This window comes from Sylvia atricapilla, chromosome Z (assembly GCF_009819655.1).
Source record: "Sylvia atricapilla isolate bSylAtr1 chromosome Z, bSylAtr1.pri, whole genome shotgun sequence".
Taxonomy (NCBI): Eukaryota; Metazoa; Chordata; class Aves; order Passeriformes; family Sylviidae; genus Sylvia; species Sylvia atricapilla.
This window is the reverse complement of record NC_089174.1, coordinates 639850-654191: the sequence shown is the minus strand read 5'-3', so window position 1 is coordinate 654191 and position 14342 is coordinate 639850. Positions and strand designations below refer to the sequence as shown.

The 14342-nt window shown below is 45.7% G+C and overlaps 1 protein-coding gene across 2 annotated transcripts in view; it reads left to right on the top strand.

The window, feature by feature from the left end:
* Positions 1–14342, top strand: part of FGF13 (fibroblast growth factor 13) — a 201259-nt gene that overhangs the window by 98444 nt on the left and 88473 nt on the right. For both annotated transcript variants that reach the window (XM_066339442.1, XM_066339443.1), the window contains exon 2: positions 7166–7333. In XM_066339442.1, the coding sequence (XP_066195539.1) occupies positions 7166–7333 (168 nt within the window). The remainder of the gene's footprint in view (positions 1–7165; positions 7334–14342) is intronic.

Sequence of the window (14342 nt, the reverse complement as noted above, 5' to 3'; positions counted from 1 at the left end):
ATTGCTGCCCACCTGCACAGTCGGTGAATCCTCAATAAATGTCAGTCTGAGGCTGTAGAGGACAGGAGGGTTTCTCTCCCCATCAGGAGCTCCAGCCAAGGCTGGGGACATCCAGCAGATGTCCCTGAGAAGTGGGTCCAGTTTGCATCTTGGCCCTGCAGTTCTGTCCTTGCAGGTGGGCACGGTGAGGTCGTGGTTCCAGCTGTGTCCCTGAATGGGGCAGAGCTCTTCCAAGGCCCATGGGTGCCTGGAATAGCTGGGAGATAAGGCTCCCTGCAGAATCCTGGTCCCATTTCCACAGGGGAAAGGGGAAATGCATTCTTAGCAGCATTTATCAACAAATTTTTGATGTCGTATGTCTTTGTCTTTATTATCCACAAGGATCTAAATGCAGCCTTATCTGGGCTAGTCTTTTCAGAGGATAACAGCCTATTACTGCTAGCAGTTAATCCAATTACTCTTTTAGGTCAAGGGGGAGTGTTCTGTGCTAATATTTTTGGAAGATCTAAAAACAGTTCTGTGTGTTGACCTACAGCAAGCATATTTCAGAATTTTTCAGCAGATTAAAAAGTTGAGAGATTTCTACATATGTTGGAGGAAACATGGTTGAAAGAGCTGTCAGCTTTCAATTTTGATCACAAGACAGTCACTCATTTAAAGCATAAAGATATTTCACAATGGAAGGTAGCTTCAAATCACCATCTAAAATCATCAGAGAAATTCTTTGATGTGGGAATGAAGGTGGAGCTGTGCAAACCTTAAGAATTAATACGGCATGAAATATTTTGCCTCCAGTAGGTTTCATCCATATAATTTTGGCTCAGTTGGTTGGTGGCTCTCTAGTAAGCATTCCATGGGGTGTCTCAGCAGGGGCTGTGCAGTGGGTGTGGGTGGTCCCCCCAAACCAGGAGCAGCCCAGGTGTGTGTGAGTTGCAGCAGCTGTCACAGGAGCCTGTCCCACTGCAGGTGTGTCACTGGCAGGGCCTTTGGTGGTCACCAGGTGGTCCCCCTCTGCTCCACACAGGCTTGGCCAAGCCCGGGGGTCAGGGGGACACTGCACTCCTCCTGCAGCCCTTGCACAGGGGGATTCCTGTGCTGCCCCAGGAATGAGCCCCCAGGCAGGTTTAGAATCTGTGGGGTGTGCTCTGCAGGCTTGGGTCAGTCTGTGGGGCGAGGCTGGGGGTCCCGTGGGTGCTGCTGGACTGTGTGGGGTGGGGAACCCTGCAGGGCAGGGCAGATGTTGAGGTGCAGGTGCCAGGGGAGGTGTTTGTGACTCTGCCTGGCACAGCAGGGCTGGGACCTTGCCTTACCACAAGAAGCATGCCTTAGACGTCAGTGAATTGTAAATATCCCTGTGATATTTATGCCATAAATAGGAGGTTGCTCTCCCTTTCCCAGCAGACACAGAAAGGCACTCACAGGCCATACACTGCTGAATCCCTACAGCCTCAAGTTCTAATGACTGGCTAATTTAGATCACCAGTTTGAGAACTCATTAGTTCAAGGAGTTTGCCTCCCCGAGTGCCTGAGTTCTTGGAGGCAGTACTGCCCATCTCAAAATTATGTTCTATTCATGCATGCCATAAAACTGTCCTTTAATGCCAGTTCGGAAATAAGCACAGGAAATAGTTGCCACAGAGGAAATTTATAGAATTGGTTTAAGAGCAAAACATCAGGCGCTCTTCCCTGTGAGAGTGAAGGAGTTGGGCTGTCCCTGGCAGCCTCTCATTGTCACAGACCCCATCCAGCAGCAGCTTCCAGATGCAATCAGAGTCCATTTTGAGCCTACTTTTAATTCTGAAATATCATCTAAAGCAAGTTGTGTCTTTCACAAGGTATTTTTGCTGCTTTGTTTCTTTCAGTTTGAAAATAAGCTGGTGTGGCGCCTGGCTTTGGTGGTGTGTTGGGGAGGAAGGAGGGATGCAAAATGTGTGACTCCAGAAATGGCTTGCTGTGAATAAAAATTAGAGAATTGGCTCCTTGTGCTTCCTGTAATATCTGTCTTCATTGTGCAAGCTGCAAGTCAGAGTCAACCAGACTTCAAAGTTAGGAGCACGCAGCTGCAAGCTGAAAATAAGATTTCTGGGTGATGCAGAAGTGCCAGGACTGTTTGGTAAGAATACTTAATCAAGATTTTGGCAAAGCTTAATAGTGAAATGGTTTGGATAGACTGTGTTGTCATTAAGAGGTTCTGAGTGTTTCACAACCCCAGAATAGAATTTTTTTTTTCAATTAGCTTGTAAGTATTGTGGTGCTCTGAGTTTATTATGCTGTGCAGGTGGCTAACAAAAAATCACACCTTCAGCTGGGAGAAATTAGGAGGAAAACAAAGCAGTGATGAAAAGAAGCCAGAGATTTTTTTTACTGCATGTATACCTGAGAGATTTTCATCAGCTGTCTCAACTAGGAAAATGTTATTGCAGCAAAATACCCCACTTTCCTACCCTTCCCTTTCCTACAGGCAGTCACTTGAAGCAAGTTATTTTAGGGGGGTTTTTTTAGACTCGTTCCTGTAAGGAGCTGAAAGCAACTTGATAGCCTAATGTTTTACCCTAAAAGGAAACAAACAAACAGAAAAAAAAAATGCTGCATATCTCTGAACAGCCTCAGGGCTGGGTAACCTCATTTGTGACCTTTATTTCCTTTGGGAAGTGGAGGGTGAGGTGTGGGAGGCAGCGGTGGAGGAGGCGCTCAGTGAGCATTGCTGTTCTGTGTCCTGGAGGTGACAGTGACCGTGGGGTGGCATTGCTGCTGCTCTCACTGCTCCAAAGTGTCATACTGGGGAAACGGGGTTTTTTTCCCTCCCCTGTGCCAAAAGAGAAGAGATTTCCTTCACTTTGTGGGTGCAGGATTGAAGAGGTGCAGTGATGCTCTCTGTGGCTTGAAGAGACACAACTTCAGTCCTTCCAAAATGCCAGCAAAACTAATTTACTGTGAGTGTAAGCATCCTGGGGCTGGCAGAATGTAAAACTAACCAGACTGTGAAAAGTTACAGAACTGAGAAAATTCATGTTTCAGGTAATGACCTGAAAAGTTCATTCAAGGAGTGAATGGATCCATGGAAGTAATTTTTTTTTTTGTGTTAAATTGTGTCATACATACCAGAACAATAGTCCAACAGGAGCAGGAGGATTTATTTTGCCTTTATTTTATTTACCCTATGGTTGCTACAGCCTGTAGCTAGCAGAGCTGAAGCCTCTCTATGTAAAACCGGGGGGAAAGATATTTCCTTACAGCTTTAATAAACTCTGAATTACATCAAAGATTATTCAGTTGGAACCCGAGCCAAGGCCTATGGACAGGGTTGATGTTATGGTTTCTGGCAATTCTGGATGGGACTGAAATGCAGTTGGACGTAAAAGAAAGACACAAACCAGCAGTCTGTTTAGCTGGTGTGTTTATATAAAGTAAACATGTTTGAATTTATCTTGAAAAACATCCTGATGCCGGCAGCCATCCTAAAGATCACTTTCTCTCAGTAAAGCTTACAGGAAGAAGATGTTTTTTTTTTCTACTGGCTTGTTGATGGCAAGTTTTTATTAATGTAATTATTATTATTTTATTTGAGCTAAAGAATGTGCTACAGGGCGATATTTAGCAAGCTGAATGTTTTGTTAGGAAACATAATAGTTACTGCAGTTATTTTATATTTACTGCTAAGCAAATTCCTTTCGTATGCACAGTTGCTGTGGGCTTGGTCTCTGTAGCAGTCTCCATCAAATTATGAGGGGAAGAAAAAAGGATTCCTTTTTTAAAAGATATGTAGTATTTATTTACCACTTTCATCTGAGAATATTCAAAGTTCTTCAGCAGTATATTCATTACTTGTGCCCATGACATTTGTAGTTTTTATCCCTGTTTTATTTGTGGGAAGATGGCAGTGCAGAGCATCAATGTGTTCTACCCATGAGGATGGGGAATGCATTAGGATGAAAAGGAAAAAAAAGAGATTATCTGCTGAAATACAAAGAAGAGACAGAGTGAATGTTGGAGGCTGGAAGGATGGTCCCACATGTGCCAAGGAAATGCATGTTGGATTGTGCCTTTTTCTGACCCAGAGATGGGGCTATTTAAAAACTTTTATTTCATTTTTAGTCTTATGTGAAAGGTGAGACAGTACAGATATTACCATTCACACCATCACAATTAGAAGCCAAACTATTTCCAAATTACAATTCATTATAAGTGTTTTCTGGCCTATCAGCTTTTGCCACACAATACTGTTAATGCTTCCAAACCAATCATCTAAAATTACCCCTTGTGGGTCCTACTACAATGCACCTCTTACAGTTCTGTTTCTCCAAAATATCTCGTTTATTTGCAAGGGCATCATTTGGAACTTGTTTCTAGTTCCATTTCTCTCTATGTCTGTCCTATTCCATGGCCTTTCTCAGTCAGGAGTTGTAATTTTTAAGTTTTCACACAGGTGCACAAGGCTGTGTGAGCCTCCTGTCAGGCTCTGGGAATTCTCTGCAGTCCTGTTCCCAGAGGTGCAGATGTGCCCAGATGTGCCCCGAGGGCAGCTGGGCTGTGTCTGTGGGGCTCTCCTGAGCAGGTGACCCTGCCTGTGACCATGTCCTCTGCTGCACATCGGACACTGCTTCGGATTTCTGTTCTTTCCCTAAAACTTACTGTTCCTCTCCTGCTCTGGTGAACGGGTGATTCTCTCCAAGTGTGGGTTTTATCCCCCTGGCAAAGCCATGGCAGATGCCTGGTGATATTTGCCCCTGTTCCAGAATGCTTTTCACAGTTGTTTGATAGTGGTCCTTCCATGGTGATGGTCTTCAGTCATCAGAGATGGCTGCCACCAGGTTTTTAAAGCTTTTGACATTAGATTCCATGTAGCTGGAAGTTGCCTGTGGGTGGTTCTTGGTGCCCACACTGGAGGTCCTGCAGCTGTGGTTTCAGTGGCTCCACCAGGGTGTCTGGCTGTCACCACAGCAGGGAAAAGGACACAGCAAGGGCCAGGGGTGTTCCTCGTTTTGTAATAAATTCTCAGCCTGACTTGAGGCCATTTATCATGGCAAGAAAAGGTTTTAGCTGTTCCTCCAGAACACTGACAGCAGTTAAGTTATCCATGCATCATTCCAGCACTAGGGCTGTGTTAGTGGTTCTTGGGGCTTGCTGCAGGTGTCAGGGCTGTGCTGGCCCTCAGAACCAGCACTCATTGTCACCTGCTGTCCTTCTGTGCCTCTGTGCCTTTGTGGTGCATGTCACTGACCAAAGGTGTGGGTCCTGTTGGGGTGTATTCACATGTAAATAAATCCGTGTGCAGGTGGTGATGGGCTGTGTCAGTGGTGGTGAAGAGCTGGTTGTGTGTTTGGCACCTCAGCTCACCTACACAGAGATGTCAGGCAGCTGCTTGCCAAACACTTGACAGGCAGGATCTGTCCTTGCAGGTGGTTTGCAAGTGCTGCATGCTCTGAGCTTGCATAAATACAGTTCTGGGGACTGACCCTTCAGGACCTGTTGGTCCTTGGCTCGTCTGGGATGTTGTGTCCTGGTCCAGCAGCTGCCCCTCGGTGCCAGGGCTCTCCCTGAGCACATCCTGCCCTTCCTACAAGCCTCAGTAAAACTGGGATTGGTGAGGCTGGGATTAAATGCCATCCCAGACCTCCTGCTCCATTGCCCTGCTGCTCTCTTTGGAACCACCTGTGGTTTCCTGCTTGGTCGTGCATCCCTTTTACTGACACTTTATGTGGATTATTAGTGTGGGTTGCTGATGCTGGGTGTAGTCTAATGAAGCAACAGCAGCCAAGTGCAAAGTTTCTATGGTGGATTAATGAGGTCTTGAGAGAAGGTGACTGCCCACTGTGAACACAATGACTGCCAAGTTAAATTTCCACCCAGATACAGCTCCTACCAGAGGAAAAAAACCAGTGCATGAGAATGCAATGGGATCATATTTGTTTGAGGGGATCCATGTTTAAATCTGACAGGTTTTTAAGATGTCCATGTGTTGGCAGATATTTAGGAAGCAGTTAAATTGCTGGAATTAATGGCCAACAGTTGGAGAACCAAATAAACTTTCCTGGTGCACACTAGTGTATGTTTTAGACTGTCCTTTCAGTAGTTACTTTTCTCATTACTGAAATTCTTGGATTCCTTTTTTTTTTAATTTTGGGGTTTTAATTTTTAGTTTTTTTCATGTAGGGTTGAGGAATGCAAGTTTGGTTTTGGGTATGGTTTTATATCTTTGTGTTATGCTATAAATAACAGTTGGTGGTTAGAGGCTGTCTTGTGAAAAAGCAGCTAATTTTTGTTCATGTGAGATGATCTGTGCCTAAAGCTATGAGCGGAGGAATCTCACTATCTCTGTTATTAAGGCTTCATTTTTTTTAGATAGTGGAAAAGTGTTTCAATTTTTCCTGGTAATGTAATACTTTGAGGTAGCTGGAACTTTCCTTACGCTATATATTTTATCTTTTTGTCATTTAATAGTCTGACCCCATTCAGAAGCATTTCAGACTGCATATCCTTTATGTCATTAATGGCAGTATTGATTTATAAGATCAACTTTAAAAATTACTTGCTGTTTTACAAGAAAACCATCGGAAGGATTAATGTGCTTTTTTTCTTTGTACATCCACTCTTCTATCTGTTGAAAACGATGATGGAGTTCAGTGTCACTGGATTATCCTTGCTCTGGGGAATGGGGGGGAATTCTACATGCTGATAAAGGCACGTTCTCCGTGTGCTTTGGGGAGCAGAGACCTGGTGTGGCACTACCTGCAGCTGTGGAGTGATTGCTCACTGCTCTCAGTGCAGACATTGCCTGTGGCCAGGCCATAAAAGCGTGTTTGGTTTGCTTTCCTCCCAATCTGCATGCGGAATAGATAGGCGAGGGGAGAATAAAGCAACTAAAGGAGGGAACTGTGTTGTTTTTCAGGGCGGGGTGTTATTCTGCTGTTTATCAAAGCTGCATGAAACGGGATGAAGTGTTGAGGTTTATGAGAAGCATTGTTTATAAAAGTAAATGTTTTTTTTACCCACCCTTCTATCACCGTGACTAAGATACGTTGCACTTTAAAGTATATTTTCCTTCCTATGCACCTTTCTTCCCCTCCTGTGTTCCCCCCTCCCTGACGTTATTAGTTGATTTTATTCTCGGGATTGCTTTCCTCGAGCTCTAACTTGAGTTCATTTTGTTATGTGGTGACCACAGTTATGGATGACGCTCCCCCTGGCACACAGGAGTACATTATGTTACGGCAAGATTCCATCCAATCTGCGGAATTAAAGAAAAAAGAGTCCCCTTTTCGTGCTAAGTGTCACGAAATCTTCTGCTGCCCACTGAAGCAAGTGCACCTCAAAGAGAACACAGAGCCGGAAGGTTTGTGGCACTATGGATCCATGTTCTGTTTGTTTTATTCCTTTCTCCGTGTGTGTCCCCGGGTGTGCTGTGTGTCCCCAGCCTGTGTGGGTGCGGGAGCGATGCACTCTGTCCCTTTGCTTGCCTGTCAGTGCCTGGTGCTCCCACAGGGCACTGTGACCTGAGCCACTCACGGGGTCACTCCGGGACAGAACTGACGCTGCTTTTCCTCCAATAAAGTTTGTTTGTTTCAGCTCTCATCATTACACACTGCCCTTTTTTTTGGCTGCCAAAAGCTGCTTGCTACTCAGACGGCATCAATTCCCAGCCGGGTCTTTGCAGTAACGTTCCTGAAGCTGCGCCCCGCTCCAGGTCTGGCACTCAGACTCAGATCCGGCTTGTCCCCAGCTCTTGCACTCCATAAGGCTTCTGCATAGTGCTAGAGAATGCTCATGGCAGCTGTTCTTGGGTGGAGCAGGATGAACTTTGTATGTAATGCACGCCTGGTTGCATTTTGGGAAATGAAATGCATGCAGAGCAGATAAAAAAAAAAAAACAAAAAAACCCGGGTAGATTGTTTTCCTTTTCAGATAAAGCAAAGGTATGGTCTCTCCTCATGCTGTGTTTACTGATATGAAATTGCCAATGAGGTATATCTCGTTCGTCTAGTGTACATAAGATTTTTTTTAAATTTTATTTCTTAATACTTTCTCCTATTGTTCCTTATGTGTTTTGCATTACTGCTTCATATTCCACATGGTAAGCCTTCTACTTTTTGCATAAGCTCCAGTATCTGCCAAGACAAATAATGCTGCTGCTGGTAGAAGTGTTTTAAGATGAAATATTCAGGGCTGGATTTTGCCACAATCGAGTCTGCAGGAATGGCAGAGCGAAGCAGGTTGGAGTTCTTATTACAAATCACTTGAATTATTCCCTCTGTAATGATGAGCATCAGTTGATGAGCTGTCACTCTTCACCCAAAATGTTTCAATCAATTGCTTTCTTCTGTTACATACCCCGAATTTTGCATGAATGTTCTTTTACCACCTCTAGGAGCTTTGTGTCTTTAAAAATAAAAGTATTTTATTGAAATAACATTTATCATCTCACCAGAAATACAAACTCTGATGCACATTCTGCACATTTAAGGTCTGGGGAGAGGTTTCTGGTTTCAGTGATGATGTAAGTGAATGTTAAAACTGGGGTTTGAAGAAAGTCCAGTTGTCCCCTCAGTTCTGGGGCTGACTTGCCAGAAGCTGTGGTTTCCTGACCCAGTACACACGAAGGACAGGTGAATCCTGTAGCACTCCTCTGGCTTAGCAGACATCGTGGATTTCTTGTCACCTCTCAGGGTTTGTGTTGTTCCTGTGAAGGGTGAGACAATACAGATGTTACTGTTTTCTACAAAAAAATGCTGCTGTTTCTACCAGAACAAGATGGTACTATTCTCTAGAAATCTATTTTCTCCATTTCTGAGTGAATTCTGAGCCCAGAACTGTTCCTGTCAAGCTCCTCTAGGAAGATGATGGCAGCTGAGCTCTACAGGTGCCCGGCACATGATATTTGAGGAGCAGGAAGATTCCACAGCCATGAGGCTTATGAAAGGTGGGCCCCACACCTGGCATCCCTGACTGATGTGCTGTGTTGTGAATTCTCTACGTGCTGGTGTGAAACTCCAGCAGAAGCCTGTGTTACTTCAGTGGAACCTACCGGGAACTGGACTCCTGCAGAAGACTGGCTCCTAGCTGGCTGACATTTCAGTGAATAAATGACCAGGTGACACCCCAGTGGCCTGTCCAGGGGGAAAGGAAAAAGGAAAGCAGAGCAATGCTGGGCCTTTCCTCTCCAGAGTCTCTGGGGAACGTGGCTGGGGGATTTGGGATCTGCTGGGAAAGGCTTTGGGCATCAGCGTGGCCATGGGGCTGCTGGAAGCCAAGAGTTGCTGCCCTTATGTTCTGCGTAAATCTGCAGTGTCTGTCTGCAGCAGCAGCTGTGTTACTCCTTCCTCCGTGCCACATGGCATTCATTCTCAGGGAAAATGTTTGGTTCTGAGAGGAAGGCTTGCCATCTTTTGTTGCTGTGCACAGGGATGAGTGTCTCTTCCCGTGTTTGTCCCTCCTGCTCTCCCCCAGGAATGTTGCACTCGTAGACAGGCACAAGAAGCCATGGCCAACTGGCTTGTCCTGCCACCACCTGAGGGGATGGAATTCAGAGGAATTAATCTTATTGTTCTGTGATTTCTGTGTGTGTCTCTCTGGAAGATACTGTCTCTATCACGGGAGGGAGAAGATCTGATCAGGAATCCCTTTAGCCTCTGTTGTAGCTCGGATTGCCTGGGCTGCATTTATCTTGTTCTTCAGAGTCTGTGAATTGCTTGGCAGTGGTGTTAGACCCAGTGAAAGACTGATGTGTGTCATCCTCAGTGGTTTGTTGGCATGAAGCATGAAAAATTTTGGTTGTGAGGTGATCTGCACTGTGCTTTCCATGCAAACCCTGCCGCAGTCCGTCGAAGTTAATGGAGTGGCTGAAACAAATCCTAGCAGAAATCCATTCCAGTGTGAGCCCAGCAGTTAACAGCTCGGTTGTGCAGTAAGGATAAAGGAAAAAGAATGTTTAAATTTGTTACTGTGACATCAGTTACACATTTTTGAAGGTACTGGGAAGTATGACAACTAGGAAGCTGTTAGCAAAGTTCTCCAAGTAAAATGTCATTATGGAAGTTCTGTGGAAAATTGTAGACTTGGAAGACTGCAGAGAGTGTAAAAATGCACCTTTTTAATCTGCTGAATAATGGCATGGGAACACGGAGCTGCATGTTTCTAACTTTGCAGCTCTTTTGTTCAGATGATGGATTTCCCTGCACCTTTTAACCACTTTCCTGCAGGGGTAGTGCTTGGGGAGCCTCATTTATCACTTCAGGGTTTGGACTCCCTAGGCATGTAGGATGACACCAGGTAAAAAAAAAAGAAAGATCTTCTAGACTTTTTGTGGAGGTGTTTGGGGGATGTTCTGCTGTTTGCTGAGAGGCTTAAATGCCTCATCCACACTGGTGTCTGAGCCTGGTGGTCCATCATTTCTCTTATCTTGGGCCTACTTCTAAGAGCAAAAGTGGGAATGAGAAAATGAGATCCATGATTCCTAAATTAACCTGCCTTGGTTTCTTGTTCTTTTCCCCACACCTTGCCTGCTTGCAGCACCATCTTTATTCACAACACACCCCCGTCTCAAATGCAGCTGAGGAGAACAAGCCCAGGGCAGTTCCTTTGGGAGCAGCCTGGAGGACACAGGAGGTGCCTGTCCCAGGAGCTGCAGCGAGTGGTGGGAGCAGGAGGAAGGAGAACAATGGGAAGTCACAGCCACATTACAGCTCCCCAGATGTGGGAATTCCCAGCTGAGCCCCGTGCCCTGAGCCAGCCTCAGGTGGGCTGCTGCCCTCCCTGATGCTCTGGGGAGCTTGGGGCTGTGGTGAAAGCTGCGCTGATGCTTTGTTCTGCATCTCTCCAGCTTTGTTTTGTCAAAGTCATCCCAGAGTTGACAATGTCATGGGTCTCTCAAAGGCAGTAAAACAAGCAGAGCTGACAGCCTTACCTGGATGCTGGTCCTGTGGGCATTGGGCATTATTTACAATTGCATCCACGCAGCAGCAAAATACAGAGTGTTTTTGTAGCTTCCCTCAAGCCAGGAATACACTGCTAACAGGAGAAGGGCCATCTGAAGTACATTTTGCAGCTATTTGTTCTCTTAAATAGTTTAAACATAAGCTGCTGCTGCTATCTCTATAAAACATGGTTACATAAAAAGGAGTCAGCTCCTGGAAAACTAATTTGAGTTGTATTATTACATCCACGGAAGGGAATAAAATGAGAGAAATGTTTTTAAAAAACACCCATTGGTTAGTCACAGTCACACAGTCAAGAGTCTTGGACACTTGCCCATAGTTCTGTTTTCATATGGGATTGGGGGTTTTTTTGCCTTTTTCAATTTTTTTTTTTTTTTTTTTTTTTTTTTTTTTTTTTTTTTTGTAACATTTAGTCTCCCTCCAGGCATACATAACCTTTTTACACAGAAAAGCAGACAAGCATGGCAAAATACGTATTGGGGATGGGGAGAGGGAAATCTGGGATAGCAGCTGGTAATGAGGAAGGGCAGCTTTCCTCAACCAACAGGAAATTTGATTAGATAGAAAATGTTAAGGATGCTAATGTGAAACAAGCAGCTTTGTGGTTGCCCTTGACAATGGCTTGTTCTCTTCATCCCTAGCAGTGTAGTGGGGGGCAGAGCCAGTCCTGGGGCTGAGGCAAAGCTGGGATGTTTCAGCACATTGTGTGGAGGCTCCTCTTCCACCTGCTCCGTGTGCATTGGCACTTTTGTCACCAGCAGAAGTGTGGAGCCTTTCTCTTGTGATACAGAATGTCCCTTCGGTGCTCCGAGCATCGTGTCACCACTGATAACACTGCTACTTGGCACTCTAATTATATCCTTTTCTTCTAGACTAAATCAGTCCTATTAGCCCTGCTCGATCCTTTAATTATGCTAATGCATGTGTGTTTCTGCATTTTAGAGGAGAAGAGGAAAGAAGAAGGGGGAGGAGAGCTGTGTTTGAAATCAGAGAATTGTGAGAGGTTTTTAAACTTTCCGTATTGTTCGGAACTAAAAATGACTTCGTGTTCCAGTGAGGAATAATGAGGATGAGGCGTGAGGAGCAGCACAACGTGCAGGGCAGTGGGAGCAGTGGGACACCCGTGGGGAGTCACAGCTGTGTGCTGTCCCTCCCTGAGCCCAGGCTGAGCCCCTGGTCCCTGTGCCCACTGACATGCTGAAGCCTCACACGGGGGTGGCCCTGTGACACCAGACTGGACACGTTTCATAGGTGTTTTCCCTGACATCTTCTCATTTCAGTGCAGTGTCCCGTTTAACCCTTTCCTGCTGCGGCTGGGCTGTCTGTCCTGGAGCTGCTCATCCCAGGGAAGGCAGGCAGGCTGCTGCTGGGTGATGCTGGCCCCTGCAGCCCTCTGTGCCCTCCTCACTGCCCTTTCCCTCAGCAAATTCTTCTCCTTCGTTATGCTTTTTCCTGCACCTCTCAGGCCCTCCTGTGGGGAATGTGGAGCTTTCACCTCGCCTTATTCCCAGGTTCTGGCACTGAGCAATGCCTAAGCCTTCTCCAGCACCAAATGAAAGCAAACCCTTGCATCCTGCCTGTCTGGGTCCACGTGGAGTTGCTGCAGCTGTGGGCCCATATCTGCAGGGAAGGATGATTTGAAGGGAGGGACAGGGGCCAAAAGGCAAAGGTCTGCAGCTGCCACCCATGGAATGGCTTTTTGCCCCAGAGAGAATGTGTCTTTGACTCGAGTGATCGGCTGATAACCTCCTGTTCCAGGGGGCTGGGAGGCAGTGGTGGCACTGCACCTCTGCCCCAGAAGCTCAGGACACCCAGCAGAACAGTCCTGGATGTGGCTGAGCCCTCCTGCCCTGATCCTCCAAAGCCTTTAAGCACGAGATTACCTTTAAACACGAGTGCTCCCAGCAGAGTCACAAGGGTTGGGAGCTATTTAATGAGCTTACTTGAACACAGGCTGGGCCTGGCTCGGGTTCAGGCTCAGACAGTGCAAATCCGGAGTAATTCCACCAAAATCCAAGACTTACTCAATATTTACTTGTCTTCAAATGAAATCAGAACCCCCTCAGTTTAGTTTAGTTTGATTTCTTCTTTTGTTACTCCCTCAGCAGTTAATGTGGTCTTTATTGTCACAGTGATTCATGATTGAACATGCAAGTCATCATAGGAGTGCTGAGCAGCAGAGAAATTTAATATTTCCTGTTATAAAGAGGGGAGGATCATCATCATCATCATCACTTGGTCTTCTCCTGAGGGTGAGTAGCAGTTACACTGCCTACTGGATCACCTGAGCACTAGGTACTTTATTATCTCTGGAAGGTCTGGGGGGATCTTCTCCCCTGTGTGTGCACAAAACATCTCAGCCCAAGAAACAGCAGACCTTGTCTGTTTGTCAGACTCAGATCTAGGAGTAATGTGGCTGGAGGAAATGAAGATAAAGTGCCAACAGTAAAGCTGGGTTACAATGGAGTGGTTTTTTGAACTGGGTTTTCCTGGTGGTAAAATCCAAAGGTGCAGATGTAAATGTGAGTAGTGCAGTTGTTAGCCAAATCTGTACTCTGCAGCATCAGAGAAGTCTGAGTAAGTAGTGGCATTAGGAGCAGTTGTAGAACTTCCATTTCAGGCTGATGACTTTTAACTCTCAAACTGGACCTGGCCTTAGCCCTGAACAGGTCATGGCAACCCAAAAAGAAATGCTATCTCTTACCTTACCTGTGTACCCTTTGAGAGAAATCTTTTATCTGTGCCTTTTGCTGTTTTGTTCTAATCTCAAAGTAAATATTCACTGTGGAGACAGTATCTGGCACTTAGCATAGCTGAAGTAGGACATTTAGACCAAATGAGTCACCCTGATATTCTTTTCTCATCTCATCTTTAAAGGACTCTGAGATCTTCAAAGAGTGTTCCTTGTATGGGAGAAGGCCTTTGTCTTGCTCCTTTTCCATCCCATGACTCTCCTGAGAAAGCATCAGACTTCGTTCTTCAGTCTGTCCCCATTTTAAATAAGGAGATGTAGTTCTTTATTAATAATGAAGGTTTTTCTTTGTACCTTGCTTAGCTACACGGCCCATCATAATTATTGCACAAACCTTTCTTTATCAGTGCTAATGTCTGCAGTGTTCAAACATGGGCTGTCTTTGGGTTGGGATCATGACAGACCTTGCATGATGTTCCAGTTTAGCCTGTAAACGAGGAGGATTTAAACTTCCCAGCTGCCACTGGAGAGCTGTTCCCTTGCCCAGGGCAGTCAGGTACAGGAGGACCAAGGCAGGACATGCAGTGTTGTGGAGCAGCAGAGATCCCCTGTGCCACACCTGTGTGCGGGAATTGCTCACCTCAGGGGTGATTAGCTCAGACAGGTAATTGTCCATGGTTTCCAGTTCCAGGCTTAGCTCAGCCCACACCTCACTCAGG